Source organism: Culex quinquefasciatus, chromosome 1, assembly GCF_015732765.1.
Source record: "Culex quinquefasciatus strain JHB chromosome 1, VPISU_Cqui_1.0_pri_paternal, whole genome shotgun sequence".
NCBI classification, from domain to species: Eukaryota; Metazoa; Arthropoda; class Insecta; order Diptera; family Culicidae; genus Culex; species Culex quinquefasciatus.
The window spans coordinates 10356608-10382200 of record NC_051861.1 but is presented as its reverse complement, the minus strand read 5'-3'; the positions used below and the strand labels follow the sequence as shown (position 1 = coordinate 10382200).

Sequence of the window (25593 nt, the reverse complement as noted above, 5' to 3'; positions counted from 1 at the left end):
GAATTCAATATCCCGGGGGGTTTTGATAAAACGGTGGGGATACACTCACTCCTTTTTATGGATTTTTTTTTTTTTTTTGAAAATAGATGAGCGGTCCACTAATATTTTGTCTTAGATATGGAGTTCAAATTTGCATCCAGGTTAACATTTACAAGTCACACTCTTTTGAAAAGTTGGTGTTGAAATTTAATAAAGTACCGGTAGTGATGCTCTTAGCCGTCATCCATAAAGTATGCCACGCTCTAGGGAGGGAAGGGAGTTCTGAGCAAGCGTAACATTGCATGTTACAAATATAGGAAAAGTGTGACAAGGGAGGGGGGGTCAATTTTGGCTGATTTTAGCGTGACGTACTTTATGGACGTAACCTTATTTATATATTTACCTATGTATCACCTACAGGTTGACAGTTCGCTATTATTGTGTCTATTGACAACTGTTTCCTTCAGAAAAAACCGAAATATTCAGATTTTATTTTTTTTTCTATAAATCTATAAGATGCCCAATGCACAGTGGTCCAGATCGCAAAATTAAATGGAAAATGGATTTTCCGAAAAATTGTATAGTTTTGGAGCTTTGGTGTCTTCAGAAGAGTTGTGGCAAATGGAAAGGGTCAACTTTTGGTTTGGTTGAAAATTAGGGTGATTCACTATTAGGGTTGTTTTGAAAATCTAACTTTTCAGGAATATTTTTAGGCATTTTTTTGTCTTCTAAAAAGTTGTTGGGTTTGCCAATCCAAACAACTTTGTCGAAGACACAAAAATGTTATCTCGCAATCTACGCCTTCTACGACCAAATTTAGAAAAAGCATCTGAGCAAACATTCAAAAATCAGTTTTTTTAACGTAGCAATTCAGGGTTAAGTTTTAGAGAAAAGTGTTATTCGGGGCACTTTTAGAGCTCTAAAAAATGAACATTTTTATTATCTGACAAGTCTATTTGGACTTAAGGGTCAAGTTACAGCCATTTTAATGTAAAAAAGATGCAAATTTAAAACTTAAATATCTCGAAATGGCACAAGCCAAATTTTAAGCACTAGGTTGCATTTCAAAGAGAAGATCCAGCACAACAAACGCTGAAAAAATCTCAGGGATGTTTTTTTTCAAACTCGAGATATCTCCATTTGAAAAAGTCTAATTTTCAAGGGAAAACCATATGGGACCACCCTAATCTGAATCTGCCCTCAGAATTGAGCCAAAGTGTCGAAAATCGATTTTTGGTCATATTTTGAGTTTAAATGATAATTTTACATGGAAACCCAAAATATGACCAAAAATCGATTTTTCGACACTTTGGCTCAATTCTGAGGGCAGATTCAGATTCAATGGGCAAAATTACATGGAAAAACTTATATTTGGAAAAATTTCGAATTTCGTTAGGGTGGTCCCATGTGGTTTTCCTAAAAGTCCCCGAATAACACTTTTCTAAAAGTGCCCCGAATAACACTTTTCTCTAAAACTTAACCCTGAATTGCTACGTTAAAAAAAGCAGATGCTTTTTCTAAATTTGGTCGTAGAAGGCGTAGATTGCGAGATAAAATTTTTGTGTCTTCGACAAAGTTGCTTGGATTGGCAAGCCCAAAAACTTTTTAGAAGACAAAAAAAATTCCCAAAAATATTCCTGAAAAGTTAGATTTTCAAAATCACCCTAATAGTGAATCAACCAAATTTTCAACCAAACCAAAAGTTTCTCCTTTCCATCTGCAACAACTCTTCTCAAGACACCAAAGCTCCAAATCTTTACAATTTTTCGGAAAATCAATTTTCCACTTAATTTTGCGATCTGGACCACTGTGCAATGAGATTTGTCTGAAAATTGTTCATTTTTCCCTTTTCTTAAAATGTTAATATTAAATTCACTTTTCAAGCAAGCCTGGCTGGCTGGCTAAACAGCTCAAATAACCACTTCTGGAGTTTTTTTTTTTTTTTTTTGAAAGGTCTAATAAACCAAATTTCTAGTTTTTTTTCTTTTTGGGTGTTTTTGAAACCGCCTTGAGTCAGGGGTTTGGTTTACTCCACACTTTGCCTTTTACAATCCATATACCTGAATACAGACATGCCTTCAAAAGTCACATAAAATAATATGTTTTGAAAAATCTCAAACGTTCAGGTTTAATCAAAACCTCACAATATATTTTTTTTATTTTTCCATTTTTTCTAAGTATTTTTTTTATACTTGGTCAGTCAAGACACAGACAGTCTGTGCCCAAACGTCTGTTGTCTGTGGTCAAGATTCTTTCTCAAAGACCAAAAAGGTGCAATCCAGTGCATTGTTTTCTTGATCTTATTCCGCGTGCAATTATAAAAATCGAAATTTCTAATTAATTAATTAAAAATTCCAAATAAATTGCATGCAAGTTATTTATGGGAATTTTAGTTTTATGGAAGCCATTGTTTCGCGGTAAAAACAAGCCAAGTATTTCTGCCATACACGCTACTTTGGTTCCAGTTTGACAAATCATTGCAGACAATGTTGCATGCAAGTCCTGCCTGCTACAGTGCTTCCATCTGTTGGCGAGAATTTACTAAAAAGTCTTAACTCAAGAATTCACCTTAAAAAATATTTTATTTTATTTGAGACTGTTTGTCCATTTAACTGCACCACATCTTTGGGTCGAGCAAACGGCAGAACTCAAGTTCAAAGCCGGTGAGCCCAGTCGAAAATGCCATTAATAATTCGCCAAAATCGTGAGCACCGAAATCGATGACGGTGGCACAATGTTGGATACATTGTTTGAAAGTTCTAGCAAATTGATACTTTCAGGCATAATGATGTAATATTGAAATTGTAAAATGGGGGTGCAAGGTTTTAACCCTTAGACAAGAGGAAAAACAATAATATTAGCTTGATTACAATGAAGAATGTATTATTTGTTACAAAATACCCGAATGACAAACCTTTTAGTCTGAATAATCCATTTCGCTAATCCCACCCCAACTGAAAAATCGATTTTGACAGGATTTGGGTTCCAAAATTGGCCCCAGCCCGTTTCCCCCCTGTGTTCGCCAGAAAGGATTTGCAAATAATTGCGAAACTCGCAGACAGGTAGCCAAATATTTAGAATTTTCACCGCACCAATCACAAAATTGGTCCCACCGAAAAACCCGACTTTTCGCGGGCAAGCCGAAAGCTCGCGCTAATTAAATTCTCGAAAGCTTAAAACTCCTCCACTGAGTATTATAGTTCAGCAAGCTCGCTCGTTAAATTCGCTCGAGATGATTGATTTTGCATAATCAACTTGTTCACGGACTGGTGGCGGGCTTTTCCAATGGGCGAACGACGACGGAGCTGTCTGAGGTTTCACCGACTTCATCAAAAAGTGCTCAAGTTCACGAACGATGGCTCTCGGTTGGCTTGAAAAATGCTGATTCGGCAGAGTTTCTGGTCCTTGTTGCTCACACTTGAATCAAGATGCTTGTAATACCACCCGAGAGGAGAATGGTCGGTTTGATGGAGAGAGGGGGCAGGGGTTTCCTGAGCAAATTTTTAAAACTTTCTGGATTTTAAAATTACAAACTTTTTCTTGAAAGACAAAAAAAAAGAATGGCAAACTTTGGCCATTGAACATTGGACATTGGCCATTGGACATTGGACATTGGACATTCGACATTGGACATTGGACATTGGACATTGGACATTGGACATTGGACATTGGACATTGGACATTGGACATTGGACATTGGACATTGGACATTGGACATTGGACATTTGACATTGGACATTGGACATTGGACATTTGACATTGGACATTGGACATTGGACAGGCTATCGTAACCAATAAAACAACAAATTACATTGGACATTGGACATCCCAAGTAACATTTTTTCCAGGAGTTCTACACAGAAAAAAATAATGTAAATTTGGAAGCTGTAATTTTGGAAGGTTGAATATTACCTCTTTTATGATGTAATTTTACCTCAATTTAGACTGAAAAACTAACTTAATCCACCTATGTGGTTGATGCCTTCCTCACTTTTTACCAAAAATGGGTATATGAGTGGTTTCATCATTTTTTTAGATCCAGAAAAAAAGAACACAATGTATAACTTAAGTGGTCATAACTCGAGACAGGGTTCCCAGATCTTCAATGTCTTGGACTAATTGAAAAGGCCTTTCAATTACCTAACCAACGATGGGTCGGATGATGGATCCGGACATAGTTTACATACATTTAAGTGAGATCCGGCTTCAAAAAAGTACATAAATATCACTTAAGTGGTCATAACTCGAGACAGGGTTGCCAGATCTTCAATGTTTTGGACTCATTGGAAAGGCCTTTCAATTATCTAATCAACGATGGGTCGGATGATGGATCCGGACATCGTTTACATGCATATAATTGAGATCCGGGTATTTGTGAAAACACATTTTTATGCATAACTTTTGAACTACTTATCGAAACTTCAAACAATTCAATAGCGATGTATGGGACCCTAAACCAAGTCGAATGCAACTGGTTCGATCAAAATCGGTTCAGCCAGTGCTGAGAAAACTCAGTGAGAATTTTGGTCACATACATCATACATACACACACACATACACACACACATACACACACACATACACACACACAGACATTTGTTCAGTTTTCGATTCTGAGTAGATATGTATACATGAAGGTGGGTATAGGAGCTTTTAATAGAAAGTTCATTTTTAGAGCAGGATTATAGCCTTACCTCAGTGAGGAAGGCAAAAGTGACATTACACCAGAAAAGTGGTAAAATTACACATTTCCAGAGGTAAAATTACACCTTTTTTCTGACATAAAAGATGTACCCCTTCCCAGATGTAATATTACCATGATTTTTTTTCTGTGTACAAGATCTCTTTAAGATAGCTACAGCATAGCAGTTTGGACCGCGGTAGGATAAAGCTCTCTTCAAGTACTCTTCCAAACTCCTGAAGAAGTTTTGAAGAGAATTTTATCCTACCGCGGTCCAAACTGCTATGCTGCAGCTATCTTGAAGAGCTCTTGTAGAACTCCTGGAAAAAATATTACTTGGGATTGAACATTGGACATTGGACATTGGACATTGGACAGTGGACATTGAACATTGGACTTTGGACATTGGACATTAGGTAATAAAATGTGATATTTTAATCAAAACTTTAAAAATTGAAAAAAATAGTGTTCAAAAAAACTTGAAAAAGCACCCCTGCTTCCACTCCCTGCAGGCCTGGTGTGCAGGCATTCTAATGGGAATAAGAGAGTCGAGAATCACACAAAACCAAGTCACCACTTCAGCAGCAACAACGACAAGGAGTCAGTGTCTGCGACGTCGTAGTCACTGAATCCCTGTAACGTAGCGTAACGCTACACTCTGGCATCGTTACTCACACCCCACCCCCACCGCATGAGTGTGCGATGACAAAAATATTCTTTCTTTTTTTTTTTGCTGCATTTCGTGGACACAAAGGACGAAGGCACACAATGAGAAGGACTCTTTCTGTTGACCGGAAAGTTGTGTTGGGATTGCTGTTTTCTTTTTAAGGGTAAAGGTACTTTCTCTGATTCGAATGCTGGACTACGAAAACAAAAAGAAGATTACAGGAAACTCAAGTTTGCTTGTGTTTGTGCATGGAGAGAAAAGCTGAAAGGAAAAGTTGAAAATTGAAGGTAGATACATAACCTACGATTGAATTAATACCTAAACTTTACAGGAAATCAAGTCATCGTACGAAACCCTTCGATTTACGATCCTTAAAAAAAATTTCGATCGCTTTTCAGCAACTCTGAAGTTTAAAAAAGGTACTGCTAGGATTTTATTTCTTTTTGAAATCTTCACTACCTAAAAATGTCTACCAATCTTACGCTAGATAACCTAAAAATGCCCAATAACATAATTTAACCACTCTGAGATAAAAAAAAACTCCAGCCTGACCTAATACACACGTCACTGCACCCTTAAAAAAATCGACCATAAAATTGTGCTGATAAGGACCAAAGGTCAATTCGTTGGTTGGAAACACACACACCCAAAAAAGGCAAAAACTCAGCTTATTTGCCTTCTCCAAATAAAATTGGAATATTTGCCCCGTTTACCCCCTCACCCTGGCTCTTTCTGCGTGACCATTTTGTATCCCCCTTTCCCAACCTTCAAACTTTGTGGGGGCCATTTTTTCACCGGATTTATTGGCCCTCTTAAAAAGAGCGAGCGAGTACAAAAAAAAGTGTGTAAGCTTTGTGTGAAAGTATTTTTTTTTGTTCGAATCGAGAGAGCAAAATGAAACTCGCGAAAAGTTCACTTTTAATTAAATTAGGTGAACCCCTTGACCGGCAAACGGTATTCTCCGGGGTTTCCTTTTTTTCCCCCAGCTTTCCAAAGAACGAAGCTTTTTGTGGCCGGAAAAAAGGGATGGAAAACGAACGGAAACGGAAGTCACCGGACCAGACGGTGTTTGATGGTGCACTTTTTGCCTCTTCCTAAATGAATTACGCCATCTTTGTGGGTTCAATATGTTTTCCTCCGGGGTCATTTGTCAAAGTTGTTTTTCATTAGGGGAGGCTGTCTGTGATTTGTCAAAGTGACGTTTATTTATTCTCTCTTTTCTCTCGCTCTTTCATTTCAGGTACTTGCAAAGGATGCAACTGTGAGTATTGATTGATGATTTGTTTTTTTGCTTTTTTCTATTTTAATGAGTTATAAATGGAATAAATTATGTTTTTTTTTTCTAATAATCAAAACACTTTCATCAGATCTTTTTTGCGACTAAACGTACACAGAAAACAATAATGTAAATTTGGAAGCTTTAATTTTGGAAGGTTGAATATTACCTCTTTTATGATGTAATTTTACCTCAATTTAGACTGAAAAAGTGACATTACAATAGAAAAGTGGTAAAATTACACATTTCCAGAGGTAAAATTACACCTTTTTTTTCTGACGTAAAAGATGTACCCCTTCCCAGATGTAATATTACCATGATTTTTTTTTCTGTGTATGAGCACTATTTCAAAATCATGTATAAAGGAAAAGAAGTAATTTCAATTGGGTTTGGATTATTTTTTTTAATGAAATTACGCCTTGGAAGTGAAACTCGCCTCATTACGCCATAACTGAAACGCAGAAACTTTTTTATCAGTGTATATTTAGGCAGCTTTGCATAAAATAGATCAGTCCTACAATCGAAATTACACAGAAAAAAATAATGTAAATTTGGAAGCTGTAATTTTGGAAGGTTGAATATTACCTCTTTTATGATGTAATTTTACCTCAATTTAGACTGAAAAAGTGACATTACATTAGAAAAGTGGTAAAATTACACATTTCCAGAGGTAAAATTACACCTTTTTTTCTGACATAAAAGATGTACCCCTTCCCAGATGTAATATTACCATGATTTTTTTTTTCTGTGTATGAGCACTATTTCAAAATCATGTATAAAGGAAAAGAAGTAATTTCAATTGGGTTTGGATTATTTTTTTTAATGAAATTACGCCTTGGAAGTGAAACTCGCCTCATTACGCCATAACTGAAACGCAGAAACTTTTTTATCAGTGTATATTTAGGCAGCTTTGCATAAAATAGATCAGTCCTACAATCGAAATTACACAGAAAAAAATAATGTAAATTTGGAAGCTGTAATTTTGGAAGGTTGAATATTACCTCTTTTATGATGTAATTTTACCTCAATTTAGACTGAAAAAGTGACATTACACCAGAATAGTGGTAAAATTACACATTTCCAGAGGTAAAATTACACCTTTTTTCTTACATAAAAGATGTACCCCTTCCCAGATGTAATATTACCATGATTTTTTTTTCTGTGTAGATTTTCCGAAGTCTCATACAAATCATCGAACTTCGGACAAATGAGGCTTCGGATAATCGAGTCTGGACTGTTTGAAAAAAATGGGTTGTTAAAAACGGGGTTTCTGATTGATTTACGAAACTCAGAAAAAAAATATGCTCCAAACGAAACAAGCCCACTTCTTATTAATCCTTCTTGTTTTGTTGCACAACTAAATGATCGGTGTGAAAAAGTGAATTAGAAATGAGTAGGTTTTGTTTAAAGTGTAGCAATGTTTTGTTTTTAATCCTTCTCATCAATAAAATATGGAGCGTCCAATTTCCCATAACGGGAAAAAAATCCCTGGAATTCTCGGAATTTCCGGAAAAAAATAAGTTTCCCGGGAAATTGAAATTCTCGGAATTCAAGCGAAAGCATACATTTTCCTAACTTTTTGCCACCAATGCTTTAAAAATTTACAAAAAATTAAATGTTGAAAATCTAACTTGATTTTATTCTTGATTTCGAACAAATCAGCTCATCTGTAAATTTCATATCAAGGTCTATTTCAGATAACAAGCATTTACAACTGAAAATTGATCTTGCTTAGGCCGTTGCAAATATTTTCCAAAGTTTATGTCGCCACCCCAACCCCCTCCCCCCCGCCTTCAAGGAAAAATCAGGGGCAAAAAAATATTTGTTCAAGAAACTTCAAAATTTTAAAGGAAACAGAAGTCTAACCAACTGAAAATTATTATAAAGCATTTTCTACGTTTAAAATCATGCTTAGCATGTCTGGGGTTGATCAAAAATATTTTCAGTTTTTGCGGAATTCCAATGTACATCATCGCAAAAAGTTATTTTTTCGGCGAAAGAAAAATACCTTCATTCTTCAATATTTGGATATTTTGAAAACTAATGATTGCAAAAAAAACTGGGCAGGTGTAAAATGCACTTTAAAACACTTTTTGCCTTCCTCACCTTACTGAGGAAAGGCTATAAAATCACTCGAAAAACGAAATTCTTAATTTTACCTTCTAGACCCACCTTCATGTATACTTAAGGCTACCAACTGTACGGATTTTTTCCTTACCATACGGATTTTCGAACCACTTCGCGGATTTTTAACAGTCCGGAATTTTTGTAGGGAATTTTACGCATAATACGGATTTGTACGGAATTTTAACAATTTTTTAATCATTGAATTGCTTTTTTGATTTGGTCGAAGCTTTTGTTAACTAGAAATTTTTGTTTTTTTTTCTGTGATTTTGATTTAAAAAGGTAGAGTTTTTTTAGGTTTCCTCAATTCATACTTGATTATCAATAATTCTAGAGTTTTTGAACTATTGTCTTTCATATGTTGATAGGACCTTTTAAAAAAAGCTCTAGAATTGTTCTTTTAGAAATTCCTTAATAAATATATTTATCCCTTTCCAAAGGCTTTCTAAAACTTGTGAAAACATTTGAACATTTGAATTAACAAATCTATAGTTTTTTAAAGGTCTTATAAACTGTTGTGTTTCACATGTTATAGGACCTTTTCAATAAAAAAAACTTTGGAAAAGTGACCATGAAAACACTAAGAATGATTATTCGTAAAAGCAAACTTGACATTTCGTAGACTTTTAAACGTTTAACAAAAAAATTGAAGAACATAATGATTTGATTCAAATCACGGTTTATTTTATGAATACTTTTAAACGTGCAAGTAATAAGCACTTTGATAGCATTTTGTGAAATTTGTTAGCTATAAAAACGACACAATTTTATATGTTTATGTCTGAAATTTATTAAATTTAATTCATCTAAATAATTCATTGACAGTTTTTGTTATATCATGGTGTCAAGTCGGCAAAGTGTAAGGATTTTTGCTCAGCAAGAGTAGGTAGCCTTATGTATACTTATCGACTCAGAATCACATTCTGAGCAAATGTCTGTGTGTGTGGTGGGATGTTGATCAAAAAAATCTGCATTGGATTATCTCGGCACTGGGTGAACCGATTTGGACCGTATTGGTCTCATTCGATCCGTCTTGGGGTCCCATAAGTCGCTATTGAAAACTATAAAGTTTAGTAAAGTACTTCAAAAGTTATGCTAAAAATACGATTCTAACAAAAGTCCGGAAAATTGTAAAAAGGGTGGTGTTTGTAAGAAACCCCGTCATGTTATACATTTTCAGAAAGGTATACAAAAGACCTTTCCAACGAGTTCAAAAGTTTGAAGATCTGACAACCCTATCAAAAGTTATGCGAACTTAAGTGTTATTTATGCACTTTTTAGAGGCAGGATCTCATATATTTCGATGAAAACCTTGTCCGGATCTATCATGCGACCTGTCGATGGATAGGTGATCAAAAGACCTTTCCAACAAGTTCAAAAGATTGAAGATCTGACAACCCTATCAAAAGTTGTGAGCACATAAGTGCCCTGTGAGGAAGGCAACAACCACCTAAGGGTGGATTAAGTAACGTTTTTCTTTCTTATATTGAGACCATAGCTTGCTATTTCAATTTTTATTTTTTTTTCTAATAATATCCTATACAACCTTGCCGATGACGCCAAATCGATCCCAAAAACCGTGCTCAGAAAGAATTTCATGACTATTTTGATAGCATTTTTTATGAACGTTTTTGACCTTGAGCAATTCTCTGAGATTTCGGTCATTCGATTTTTTTTTTGTATTTTTTGATCCGGCCCAAAGAAGTCATTTTGCATCATTAGTTCGTTCATATAATTTTCCATACAAATTTGGCAGCTGTCCATACAAAAATGATATGTGAAAATTCAAAAATCTGTATATTTTGAAGGAATTTTTGGATCGATTTGGTGTCTTGGGCAAAGTTCTAGGTATGGATATGGACTACACTGAAAAAAATGATACACGGTAAAAAAAATTTTGGTGATTTTTTATTTCACTTTTTGTCACTTAAATTTAATTTGCAAAAAACAATGTAGTCCATATCCTTACCTACAACTTTGCCGAAGACACCAAATCGATCAAAAAATTCCTTCAAAAGATACAGATTTTTTAATTTTCACATATTTTTTTTGGACAGCTGGCAAATTTGTATGGAAAATTTTATGTACGAACTAATGATGCAAAATGGCTTCTTTGGGCATACCAAAAGGTACCAAAAAAGTTTCAGCCGGATTAAAAAATACAAAAATTAAAATTAAAGAAAATTGACCGATTCCGTAGAGAACTGCTCCCTTGTAAAAAATGTCAGAAATAAAGTTGTGAGAAATGGATGAGCGACAAAAGGTAGACATAAGGCCAAAAGACATAAGGTCAAATGGACAAAAGGTCTAATGAACCAAAAGGTCGAATGGTCAAAAGGTCGAAAGTTGACAAATGGTCGAATGGGCAAAAATATTCTTGATTGTTGTGCTTTTTTTTATGTTTTTTAATTTCATTTTTTCTAACATGAGCAGTTCTTTTAAAAAGAAAAATTCAGACTTCAAAAAATATTCAGAAAAATTTCTATTCAACAAAAACAATCTGTTCATGATGGTTGCAATGTTTCAAAGAGATTATATTTTTTTCAAACATAAGGCCGACCTAAGGGGGGGGGGGGCGTGAGGGGCGGTGCTGTACATTGGAATTTCATAAAAATTCAAAATACTTTTAATCCAGCCCAAACATGCTAAATATTATTATAAATGCAGAAAAATGCGTTTTAGATTGTTTTAAGTTGATTTGACTTCTAATATCATTAAAATTTTGAAAATTTTTGAAAAAATATTTTGCCCCCCGATTTTTTTGACCAATTTGGAAGGAAGGGGGGGGGGGGGGGGCGACATAAACTTTGAAAAATATTTGCAGTGGCCTAAATAGATCTTTAAAAAAAAAAATTATTTTTGTTAACCCCTTCCCGCCCAGAGCAGAATCGAGATTTTTTTACGTTTTTCCACATTACTCGTAACTGGATCGACTAAATTGGACGAAATTTTAATGATTATTGGCTAACATTCTATATTAACTAACGCAGGTTGAAGCAGGTTGAAAAAGATGAATGGTTGCAGAGAAATTTAATTTTGAATCCAAAAATTAGTGGTGCTCTGGAGTAACCATGGGCATTAGAGGGTTAAATTAAAAAAGCTTGAAACAAAATTCGACCTTTTTTTATTTTTGTGGAAAAGTAGCTTAGTTTTACTTTCCAATGAGATTCCAAATTGATTAAAATAAAAAAAAAATTGGCGAATCGATTAAAGTCCGTTTAGAGGCGGAGCTGGATAAAAAAAACAGGCTGAATATTTATTCTGCCAGATTGTCAATTTTGTAATTCATCGAAATGGTTGTGTGGTTGCTTTGGGTGTTTATAGAACAGTGGGTTTGGAAGTCATTTTGACCACAATTAACGACTTTAAGCTTTAACAGGGCTGCCAGGTTTTCGGAAAAAAATGAACTTGTCTGTTCCTTTTTCTGTTATGTTTTGACTTGAAAATGTTTTAAAATCTCAAAATTAAAAAAAAAATTAATTGGAAATTATAAGGCGTGTTTAAAGAATTTTTCCCTTAAGAAAGCAAAAGATGTAGTTCAAAATTTCTTAGATAAAAATCTGCACTTTCAGCACGGAACGTTAACAAAGCGCTTTTGTTTCCGCCACAAAACAATCTCCTCCCACACATCTTTTATCACTCCTACCGATATTGAGCTTATAGAAAGCTCCAACACTTCAGCAAAAAAAAATATAAAAAAATACGAGAGATCCAGGACCGTACCCTGTGTTGGTGTGGGTGTGGATCTCATAAATCATCTGGAATTTCCGCTGGGACCCATAATTCACATCATTATGGACGGCTGACTGGCCACAGGGCAACACCTCCACCTTCAAAACACGACTAGCTCGATGGATGGATCGTGCCGTGCCAAAGCGTCGCAAAATTGAGTTTTAAAGTTTTCACATTATTATACAAAAATAGTCTAAAGTATCTCGTCATTTGGCTTTTTAATGCAAAATTATGCAAAGTGATTCTACAAATCAAGCAAAAAAGCATCAACAATTCATCGCATGCATAATTTCCGGTAAGATTTCCTGCCCCGAATACGAAAATTATGGCTTCATTGTAGCCATTATTACATCGTTTATCTTGTCGGAAAACCCAAACTGGATTCAAAAAAATAAACGCGAAAGGAAAAACATTACGTTGTTTCCCGGCTCTGCGAACGCATTTCAGATACACACACACACTGAATTACACCTACACACACACACACACACACACCACACACACGAGTGGGACTCATAATAAAAGTTTTTAATTGCATTTACATTTCAAAATTTTATCATCCTCATACATCAGCCCGACACCGTCGGTCGGATCGCGCGGCCAAAGTTCGCCAGTTTTAAAGGGGGTTGGACACAAGTGCCATGTTAAATTTCACACGCTAAATGGGGATTACAAACGAATAAATTTGTTGGGGAAGCCACACGCTCACACTCTGGTGTCGACTTTGAATGTCGGTTTTCGGAAGCAACAAGCAAAGCAGAAGCCAAAACTGTGAGTGTGTGGGTGCGCTCTTTTCTATGGGTTGGGAAATAAATGTTCCGGAATGGAAGACTGAGGGGACATTCCAATCAGAACGGAAGGACAATGGCGCGAAAAATGGTATCCTGTGGTGGAAATTGTGGGTGCACATTTGGAATAAAACCCGTTTTTCCCAAACTTACGACGATATTATCGTTATCGTCAACGATTTATTGTCGGCGGTAAAGAAAAATCATCCTTTCAAAAATCCTTGAGTCATTTCAAACTTGTACCCGAGCAGACGGAAATAACTTGGGAAGGTCAGTTTTTGATATTGTGAGAAGATCGAAATATGTTGTTGGGATGATCGGATTAGTTGTTAAAATAACAAAAATCAATAACAAAGATTTGTTCGAAGAATAACTTATACTGTTATTATGTTGTTATTGCAATAACAAACCAATAACACAGAAGGAATCATGAAGGAATAACAAGATTTGTTATTTTGTGCAGAGAGGTGGAGCAGCATAATAACAAAAAATGTCATTGAACTGGTACGTCTCCATAACAAAAAAAAATTATTGTTTTGGTTTATTTGTAATTTGCAAATAAACCTGCAGTTGCCATAACTCCTCTGTACTAGTCAGGGCTGCAGAGTCGGGTACCTCCAAGCGACTTTGAATCCATACTTTGAAGACAACTCCGACTCTGGATGCAGGATATGACGTCAACGACGACTTCAGCTCTCTAAAAATACCCGACTTCACAGATTCCGACTCCAAGTAAAAGTTGCTGAAAATTTGCTGAATCCGATGCAGTCTCCGAGGTCTCACTCCAGCTCGAACTTCAACGTCAGCTCCGACTTCCTGGCTCTGTGAAAGTAATAACAGCTTTTTTTATTCACACATCAAAAATTCTCAGTAAATAAATCAATTCCGTTAGGGAATATGACAAAAAAAATGAACTCTCAAAAGTTAACTTTATCAGATTAATTTTAGCTGGAAACCCCATTTCATGGTGAAATAAATGACCCCGATGAAATTGGTCAAAATTATTTCATAATTCTAACCAATTTTTGTAAAATCCCTTAGGGGGTATATCAAATAATTAAAAAAATCAGCTTTCAAAATTTCAACTTTTTAGAATAATTTCAGCTTAAAGACCCCATTTCAAGACCAAAATAATGACCCTGACGAAATTGGTCAAAATTATCCCATAGTTCTAACCATTTTAAACAAAGTCCTTTAGGGGGTATATCAAATAATTAAAAAAAAAAATCAACTTTCAAAATTTCAACTTTTCAGAATAATTTCAGCTTAAGGACCTCATTTCATGGCCAAAATAAAGACCCTAACGAAATTGGTCAAAATTATTCCATAGTTCTAGCCAATTTTAGCAAAGTCCCTTAGGGGGTATATCAAATAATTAAAAAAATCTGTTTTCAAAATTTCAACTTTTCAGAATAATTTTAGCTTAAGGACCCCATTTCATGGCCAAAATAATGACCCCGACGAAATTAGACAAAATTATCCCAAAGATCTAAACATATTTAACAAAAGAAAAAATAATAACAGATTGTGTTATGGACACTTAGAAACTTTTCCATTTGTGCGATTTATGGTAATTTTATTTCTTAGTCAGTATACCGAACGAATAACAAATTGTTTTATTAGGTTTATGAAATGTATAACATTTCCTCTTATTCGCGTGTTATTAAATATTTTCAATATAATATCACTTCAATACCAAATTTTGTTATTTTATCAGAAACTGTTATTATTTTTTCTTCTTAAAGTTGAACTTCAGGATAAAATAATAACACTTTTTGTTATTTTAACAGGATTTGTTATTGAAATATTATTAATTTTGTTATTACCGTCTGCCCGGGTAGCAGCTTAGTATATTTTTGCATAACTCAACCCTACTTAACCCAACCTTGCCTTTAATCGGGCTTCGATTTGAAAACTCGCCAAAAATCAATTTTTCAACCAATTCTTGATCCTTAAAAAGCATCGAAACGATTGTTTGGAACAAAACACATACGTTATGCTTATTTTTAAATAAAAAAATAGGAGATATTTGATAAAATTAAAGCCAATGTTGGCCCGGAAACTATTTTTTTCAAAACATTTGCAAAGTTATATGAAACAACAAAATTATCAAACATAAAACTTTCTAAAAAATGATAGGTATTTTTTTCTCAATAGTCCTCAACAATACCTACAACTTTGCCGAAGACACCAAATTGATCACAAAATTCACTCAAAACTTACAGCTGTTTGAATATTTACGTACCATTTTTGTATGGACAGCCGTCAAAATTGTATGGAGACTTGTATGGGTGAACCAATGACACAAAATAGCTTCTTTGGTTATAGGGAAGGCCCCCACAAAGTTTGAGCCAATTAAAAAAAATATAAACAATAAAAAAGGTCGAAATCGGTCGATTTCGTAGAGTATTTTCAAAACGTCAACGTTAAAGCTAACGCAATCGGTGACGATGACGACAGTATTATCGCTTTCCTTCTAACGTTTATGGATAAATTCAATTTCCACAGCACATGAAAGCACTATTTCATTCTCTTTTTCCCCCAAAAAAAAGCCTGTGTCAGTATGCAAGAAACGACACTTTCAGCGGTGTTCTACAACCATTTCGACTCTCGTGGTAGGGCCCGTTTTGGCCATTTATCACCCGGCTGCTCTCAATAAAAGAGGTCGGGATTCTCCTAATGGTTCCGGCGTGGTGGTGACTACTGCTACAAGAATTGTGGGACGTTCCCAACATGGTGATTTGACATTTATGGAGAAATTGGTTTAGGGAATCTGGTGAAATTAAAATCTTTAATAAAAAAAATTTAATGACTAAAATTTATAAAAAGAAATATTTCCAACAAAGTTATAATACTGTATACTGTACACCCTGGTTTTGAATTTATGAGCCGTTAAAATTTATTATCTGCGAGTACGTTCACCAACCATGTCACAGACAACTAGACGTGCAAATACGTCAAAATTTCCACCCCCATTCACAATTCCAATCGCCTTATCCAGTGGTCGGTGGCGCTCCTTCCGGTTTCAATTTCAGCGGCTCCCAGCTGCGAAAATAAAAGTCAGAAAGCTTCCTTGTAAGCCAATAAAACGTAACAAAGTTGAATTGTGTTTCAATTTTACCAGATAAAGAGGATGGAGGGCGCCTCCTTGACTTCGTCAAGTCAGAAAAAAGTGTTGAAATTACGGCGATAATTCATCGACGAAGATGTGAAAGGAAAATTGCACCAATAGATGGCGGTACAATTCAAGTGATCACTTGCGTCAAACTTTGCATGCAAGTTGTTAAACATCAGAGCAAAAAAAAACAACTCAAATTCAAGTGCCGCCCGGGGTTCCTCACGGCGGCAAGAGGTGAAACTTTGAGGTTTGGCAAAGTTTTGCACCTCCCGAAAATGAATCGAATCGTGCGCGCGATCCTTCCGAACTTGGCCCATCAATCGCTGAAGGGGGAATGTGGGAAATTTGAAAAGTTTTCCCTGCTTCTTTCGCTCTCGCTCTGCGGGGGAAAACTTTGGTTCATTTCCAGTCCCGGTAAGAGTGAACGAGAAGTGGGTTTTTACTTCTTCGTTTTGTTGGAGAGAAGAGGTTTAGTTCGATTTTCGATGGAAAGTGGCAAACTTGGGTGGGATGTTTGAATGGCAATTGTGATTTCTGCCGAGAATACAATGGTAATAATGGATTGAATAAGGTTCATTATAATGGAACCTACTCAGCGATTCTTGAAATTGGAAATTGAGAGAGTTCGGGGTAGTTGGAGTAGGTCATTGTGGAGGAAAATCAAATCTTTGCTGTTTTGCTGTTTGGAATCTTGAATTTGATGATTCCGTTAAATAAAAAAAAAACAAATTTGCGAGATGAAAATAGCTAAACTGATGGGTATGATTCTCAGACTTAGTACCTTCTAAATTAAAAAATTCAATGATACATGGAATATATTGCATTTTTTATTTATTTCTTAAATCTCACTTATTTCACCCCCAATCCAATCTACTAATTCAATCACTCATTCTTACTTTTGGCCCCTGAGGCATTCAGCCACTTACCCACTCATTCACTCAATCACTTACTCATAGACTCATTTTCAGTCCTTTAAATTTCTCTCACTCACTCATTTTAACTCTACTTACTTTCATTAATTCACTCACTCATTTATTCACCCTTTACTTGCTTTCACTTAATCACTCATTCTAATTAACTAGCTCACTCATTCGCCATCTCGGCTACATATTCTCGCTCAATTCTCAATCCTCAGTCATTTTGATTGACATTCTCGTACATTTACTTACTCACACACACACATATTCACTCATACAGTAACTCACTCAGTCACTCACCCACTCATTCAATCATTTACTCAGTCAACACCTTTCGCACGCGCTCAATTTTGCCCTACTTACTTTCACTAATTTACATGGTTACGAATTCATTCACTCACCCTTTTACTAATTGAAGAATTCACTAAGTCAGTCACACACTCATTCACTCAATCATACACTCAGTCAATCTCACACTCACTCTCTTATCCACTCAAAAAATCAGTCTGTCAGTCAGTCACGCACTCAATCACTCACTAACTCACTCATTCAATCACTCACTGTCTCACTAACTCACTGCCTAACTCACGCACAAAATGGTGTTATGTTAAAAAATCAATAAATTACTTCTTCTTTCTTTCAGCTGCCATTGGAAAACAAATCAAAGGAGGCTATCTGCTTCGATATAAAAGTGAGTATATGTTTTAAAGCGTGCGGTTCAAAAATGTGCTCATTGTAGTAGAAATTTGATAAGTTTGTCCCACTTTTGGCTCGGATCTGGTATACAGCCTTCGAGTAAACAGATGTGCGTCAGTCTGTTTGCCCACCGTATCCAGGTTTAATTCGGCGTAAAACAGATAAAATGGATCCGATTGAGACCTGGGTCATGGAAGCGAAAGTGCAAATATTAACTTTCCGATAAACTACACCTCCCTTTGGCCCACCCTCATTCTGGGAAGCATTAGAAAAGTTAATAACATTTGCTCGTCCCAAATCCTATAGATAAGTGTGTCTGTGTGTCATGTTCAGGTCAAACACAGGATCTTAATATAGAGAAAGACCGGGTTTTGTTGCTTCGTCCGGTAACTGACAGCATCTGGTGAGATTCTCACAGCATCCATTAGAAGAACGAGTACCCACTTCAGTGCACCCAATTCGAAGGCATCTCTTGAAAGAAAAAAAAAACGAGGAGTAGGTACAACAGTATCGAATTCACATTCCTGTCGACGAAACTTTTTATCTCATTTCCACTCTGTTGAATGTTCACCCACAGACAAGTGGACATTGGTTTAACTCAAAGCACTTCAAAACTAACTGTTTTGTCTTTTTGTCAGTGTTGCCATGTCTCATAAAATTAAACCACCTTTTGAAACTCCTCGTTCAAGAGTCTCGCCTCTCCGTTCCAGATGAGTGGATTTTCGGTCCATCGGTCGCTTTGCAGCCGGTCACATTCCGGGGATCACTCAGATGGACTGACGGAACGGTCTTCCTCTTTTGGCTGAAGTTTCTCAAATCGGCTTCGTGTCGTCGTGCCGCGTCGAGGCTTTTATCGAATAAACATTTGCTGTCGAATTTTATTGCTATTGATCTGTCCCAGAAGAGCCGTTGTAAGTTCTAGCTGAGGAAGGAGCAAGAAATCCGTCCATAAAGTGGCTTCTGCTTCTTCTTTTTATCTTTCCCAACTTCCTATTCCCAATCGGAGCGACGACGACGACGACCATGATGATGGTGGTGGTGGCGTGATGGAATACTTGTTGGGAAAACCCGGACCCGGAGGAAAACCGACAACGGCACCGCAGCAATGTGTTGAATGCGAGATGCCTTTTTTCCTTGCGGCTGTTGGATGATCGGTGGCCGGTTCTCTAATTGACAGCTGTCAGCCGGGATGCATTCTTGGAATTGTGTGCGGGGGGAAAGGCAAACAAGCAAGAAATAACTTTCTAAGGTAACACCTGGCGTAGTCCTACGTCATTGTCGAGTTGAAATATGTTTTTGAAACGTTCCAACAAGAAACATTGACAGTCGTGTACTTATCATCAAATATTTTATCGATAAGTGTTGTCAAAATGGGTTGATGAAATATTTCAAAGACAAAAGCGCAAATCGTCGCCGTCGTGCCAAATTGTCGTACGTGCATTTTGAGCCAAATTGAGTTACGAACGCCATTTTGTGCAGGTCACAATGCCTCACCTTTTGATCCCTAAAATTCGATTTCAATCCTGAGATATTAAACGAAACCCGAAAGAACTCCGTGCATTTTTGTCACTTTACATATGAAAGTAGTTTAAATCATGTCGGGCTATCTTGTCACTCCCTGAAAATTGATGTAAGTGCGACAACTGGCCAGAGGGATTTAAGGTCAGAACGCGTCTGACGCACGTACAAGTTAGACTACCGTAAACATTAGTAATTATAACTCGGGACTCCAGCAACCAACTTCAACCAAACTTCTGGATAATGCACATAATGGTCAACCAAACAAAACGTGTTTGTTATTGTGTACATTGCGTGCTTTCGTTTTTGTTTATTCAAGGTCAAACATTGAAACGCGTTTTTCTCGCAACGTCGAAATGGCGGGTGCGACAAGATAGCACGACGACGTTGAAATACCAGGGATCTGACACGCATGCAGTTTCCTAAAGTTCCCACCAGAGGCGCTGTCAATATTGTTTACGTATGGTTTTTGGAAAGGTCGTATGAAATAAATACAATTTTTTTCTCAAATTATGTGTTTTGTTAGTTTCTACCTCGGTTTTTACTTTTTTTTTTGCATATATATGCGAGATAATTACAAGCACTACGTTATATTTTTACATTTAACATTTATTAGATCAATAATACAAAGTTCTACTTGGCCATTCAATAAAAACAACACAACACACTGAACTGAACTAAAAACTGAATCGTTTCGTTTTCGTTTTCAGAATACTGTCGAAATAGCTTTAAACTAGCTGTAACTGAACACCAAAGTGCTGATATGCCAACATTAGGTTCTCGATGGAATTATATGCTGTTCACTTGGTTCAAATTTGAAATTGAACATAAATCTTTCTAAAGAAAAAAAAACTAACTTAATCCACCAATGTGGTTGGAGCCTTCCTCACAACAATGGCTGTACACAAGTTTCATCTATTTTTTAGATCCGGCTTCAAAAAAATACTTCAATATCACTTAAGTGGCCATATCTCGAGACAGGGTTGCCAGATCTTCAATGTTTTGGACTCGTTGGAAAGGCCTTTTGATAACCTAACCAACAATGGGTCGGATAGTGGATCCGGACAAAGTTTACATATATTTAAGAGAGATCCGGCTTCAAAAAAGTACATCAATATCACTTAATTGGCCATATCTCGAGACAGGGTTGCCATATCTTCAATGTTTTGGACTCATTGGAAAATTCTTTTGATAAGTTAACCATTAATAGGTCGGATGGTGGATCCGGACATAGTTTACATACATTTAAGTGAGATCCGGCTTCAAAAAAGTACATCAATATCACTTAAGGGGTCATATCTTGAGACAGGGTTGCCAGATCTTCAATGTTTTAGACTCTTTGGAAAGGTCTTATGATTATCTAACCAACGATGGGTCGGATGATGGACCCGGACATAGTTTACATACATTTAAGTAAGATCCGGCTTCAAAAAAGTATATCAATATCACTTAAGTGGCCATATCTCGAGACAGGGTTGCCAGATCTTCAATGTTTTGCACTCGTTGGAAAGGTCTTTTGATAACCTAACCAACGATAGGTCGGATGATGGACCCGGACATAGTTTACATACAGTTAAGTGAGATACAAGTTCGGGTCAAATCGGTTCAGCCAGTGCCGAGAAACATGAGCTAGTTTGTTGGTCACATACATACATACACACACACATACACGCACACATACACACAGACATTTGTTCAGTTTTCGGTTCTGAGTCGATATATATACATGAAGGTGGGTCTACGACGTTTTTATACGAAGTTCATTTTTAGAGCAGGATATTATAGCCTTACCTCAGTGAGGAAGGCGAAACTGAAAAAAGTTTTTATTTATGGAATTTATGTCCGATGCGCATACGACCTTTTCAAATGCCACGCGCTAAAAACTTGGTTCGATCTTGGTTCGATCTTGGTTCGATTTTGACTTCACTCGCTTTGTATGTGGATGATAGTCGTGTCGTAACCGTGCGAAATACAAATATGACAACAGTTGAATAAAACCATAGAAAACCATTGCTTCAAAAAGGTTTTAAAACTCCCAATTTTGTTCTGGAAGAGCAACGGGATCCTTTTAAATCTTTCATCTACAAACAGCTACCAACCAACAATTCGAACAGTTCCAAAAGTCAAAAGTTCTTTTCAAAAAATAAAGTTAAACAAGTAAAAATTTAGAATCAAATAAATAAATAATCTCAGGAGCGGCCGTGGCTGACTGGTTACGGTGTTCGCTTTGTAAGCGAATGGTCCTGGGTTCGATTCCCATCTGCTCCCAACGAGAAAGTATAGGAAATATAAATCTTGAAACTCTGAACATGTACGAAAAATCAAAGTCGCTCGAGTCGGGGTTCGATCCCCCGTCCTTTGGATTGGTAAGCAAAAATGTTAACCACTAGGCCATCGCGACTTGGTGAGCTTTGACTGGAATTAGGAATACTGTTACCACCATCAACTATATACGCGCTGGGTCCTTGTCCATTTGACAAGGGTTCGGAAGTTCTAAATAACGTTTGAATCCGATTGGTGCAAACGTTCTTCAGGGCGGGGCTTGTCGACAAAGCTGAAGTACCTCGCGCTCGGCTAGCCAGCGTAGAAATGGGTCACCGAAGCTCGGCAGAGCTAACACCTTCCAAATGCCTATGCGAGTTATTTGCATGTATAGAATGTGTAGATCTAAAAATACATGGAAACAACTCAATTTGTAAGAAGCGACCGCGTGGTCCCGTTTGGATGGTTACATACACACACATACACACATACACAAATAAATAAATAATCTCTTCTTTCAAATAAAAGAGATCATAGGAGAAATATTTTTGGTAAAATCACAAACGTTGTTATGTAGCCTAAAAGGGGTTGCCAGAATCCTTTTTTATATACACAGAAAAAAATTATGTAAATTTGGAAGCTGTAATTTTGGAAGGTTGAATATTGCCTCTTTTATGATGTAATTTTACCTCAATTTAGACTGAAAAAGTTACATTACACCAGAAAAGTGGTAAAATGACACATTTCCAGAGGTAAAATTACACTTTTTTTCTGACATAAAAGATGTACCCCTTCTCAGATGTAATATTACCATGATTTTTTTTTCTGTGTATTTAAACATTTATGTCTTCTATAAACTTCATATTTTAGTTCAAAAAGTCATTAGCGAAGTTAATTTGACATTTTTAAGGGTGCACAGCAATCAAGAAAGTTGTTGTCTTCTTTTTACAAAATAGTCAAATTTACAGAACCAATCCCGTTACTTTGTAGACAGTTCTTTAGGGGAATAGTCAAAAATTATCTCGATAGTTCCCGTAGTTTTGGAGATACTAAAATGTGTGTAGCATAAATCTTGGTTCATTCAGCGCCAGCTGAAGTGCACCGTTAACAACAAAATCAAAATAACGTATGACTTATGACTACGTTTTAAGTTGTTCAAAAAATACACTAAATAGGTGTCAAGTTGCAATTTTTCCCACACTGAACCAAAATTCGATTTTCTCCTATCAATTAATCATCCTCAAACTAAAAGCTGTAACGCAGTGAATCTTCTGACCTAAATTCGCTTCCATCAATCACGTGCCCAGGACGCTTTCCGGAAATCCCCGGAAATACATCGCCTTCCTGGACTCGACTGATAAGGGAAGTAGCTTAAACTGCTTTGTCCCACAAATTCCCGTTTTTCCGTTCATCCCTTCTCCGAAATTCTAGATAGTACGCGAACTCTGGAGAAAAAAAACTTAGCTATAAAATGTCAGAAGTCATTTCGCCGTAAAACGAGCGCTGCTCGACCTTGTCGTGTATAAAACAGGAATTCGTTAAGAAGGATCCCTGCTAAACGAAGATAAATTCGTCCGGTCTCCTCGCCACCCGAACCTAGGCGAATGAAAATGACGGCATTAGGGTCGATGCAGTTTTTGGGGTGGGATGCACAAAACGAGACGGAATGCAATTTATGGCAGTCTGGCTTTAGCACTCTGGCTTGCCTACGTTTAGGCGATAGTGCCTGCAAGTATGCAATCCCCCCTTTGAGCTTGACGACTGTGAGAACTCGACCGTTTGTTGCACACTTTTTAACGGTTATGTAATTTTGCTGGAAAAGTCCTGCAAAGTTGGAAATTTTTCACTGTGCATTGCATACTATAAGCTGACTAGTTTTTGGTTGTGACATAAATTGTCATCCACTCAAACCCACGTCACTTTCGAGAGTGATCCCCAGCGGAGCCTCCGCCGTGTTCAGTCTGGTGTAAAAATACATGTCACATGCCGGCAACGTTACAGTCGAGCGTATGTAAAGTTGTGCGGCAGGGGTCGTTTGCCGAGAACGAATGGGAAGTTTTGCGCAAATTTTCCAATTATTCTGCAGTTCCAAAAGGAAGCCACCGGATGGCGAGCGGAGGGGGGGGGGGGGGTAAGTGAGATTTTGACAGACGGAATAAAATTAATTAAAACTGGCAGCACTGTGCTGAAATGCTGGCTAGAAGACGAGGTTGGAGGTACATAGTGATGATTGCACCGACAAGGGTAATCAAACAAAATTGAGTTTTGGGGGTCTGTGTTTGCTGACTGCTATTTGCTGATGTGAAATTCAGCTCAAATTTGGCAGTGGATGCAATCTGAATAATTGCATTATCAGTTATTCGAGCAAGAAAAGGGTTGATTTTATTTTTTTGTCCATTTTTTCACAAACATTTCACAAAATTCGCGAGATCCATTCTGGCAACACTGCATCGTCCAGATTATCCAATTTGAACGTGTAAGCCGGTCACGTGCCTGTCAGTGTGAGAAAATCCTAATCAATGCCACCACCACCGTCATCGATCACAATAAACATCATCGACCCACTTTAATGGGGATGTGTGTGACACTGTGACATGCGTTCTTCCCGTCCACCAACATTTTTGAAAGAGGTTTCGGACATCATCATCGTCCTTTTATTCGAGCTCTACCCTTTTCCCACGTGTGATTTGATGGTCCATTTGGGGCTAGGTTTTTTTTTCTCGAGCAAACAAAATGAATAAATCATAGAAATATTTGTTTTAATTTGCAATTTGTTGATTTATTCAGATCAAGGAAGACACTTTAGGAAATTAAGAAGTTACACGGTATCCAAAAAAAATTATTAGTGAATAAAAAAATCAAATATCGTTTCAATCAAAACAAGACAAAAAAAAATTATTAATATAATTCTCGCTTACTTTTTCAGAAGGATACCTACATAGGAAACCCATGGCTAGCCTGTCCCATTTTGAGGTCATGTCGAGGAATTTCAGGTGCTCACTTCTTAAATGATAGATTATGATGTTAGGAACAATGTTTTCTTAGACAAGAAAAAATAATAAAATACTTTCTCGCACCCCCTAGTCGATTTACTGAAAAAAGTCACTTTTTTGAACAAATTTTCTAAAATCGCTTGGAATCAATACAAAAACTGTTTCGATCAGGTGTGTATTATCTTCAAACGATAGGTTTTTGTCCATAGATTAAGATGCACTATCAATATTGGACCAAAATTTAAGTTTTGGACTCTCCCAGGCGGATTTGTGTCGAAAAAATCGCATTTTTCGAAACTTTTTCAGAAATGTTCATTTAATTTAGGGTAGCCTATTTTTCCCAGTGAAACTAATAGATGCAGCTTGTAGGAAATTTCATGGCGAACATTTTTCCCTCTGAGAAAATGCAATTTCGACACTCCAGAGCCGAGATATTTGAGTTTTAGTGAGGAAAAAAGTGCCAATTTTCAAAATTTCTCAGAATTCAGAAGCAAGGCCTACTAATTACACGATATAGCAAGCATATGTCTCAAAGGTCAAGGTATGCTTTTTTATAGTAATTTTGGCCGCTGAATCCGAATCTGAAATCAAATTTCGTGTAAACAGTGATGTTTTGGAGCTACACCCTTTTGGAATGTTATTTGCGTGTTTAAGAGGCAGTTTTTGTAAATATTGCTCGGTTTGTTCTAGAGGTCGTATCGAGGTGCTCCGATTTGGATGAAACTTTCAGCGTTTGTTTGTCTATACATGAAATGAACTCATGCCAAATATGAGCCCTCTACGACAAAGGGAAGTGGGGTAAAACGGGCATTGAAGTTTGAGGTCCAAAAAATATATAAAAT

General features: G+C 36.6%; 1 protein-coding gene across 1 annotated transcript in view; it reads left to right on the top strand.

Moving 5' to 3' along the window:
* Nucleotides 1-25593, top strand: part of LOC6046541 — a 96083-nt gene that overhangs the window by 6113 nt on the left and 64377 nt on the right. Inside the window, exons 2-3 of the mRNA XM_038248191.1 lie at nucleotides 6568-6588; nucleotides 17926-17973. Coding sequence (XP_038104119.1) covers nucleotides 6568-6588; nucleotides 17926-17973 — 69 coding nt within the window. The remainder of the gene's footprint in view (nucleotides 1-6567; nucleotides 6589-17925; nucleotides 17974-25593) is intronic.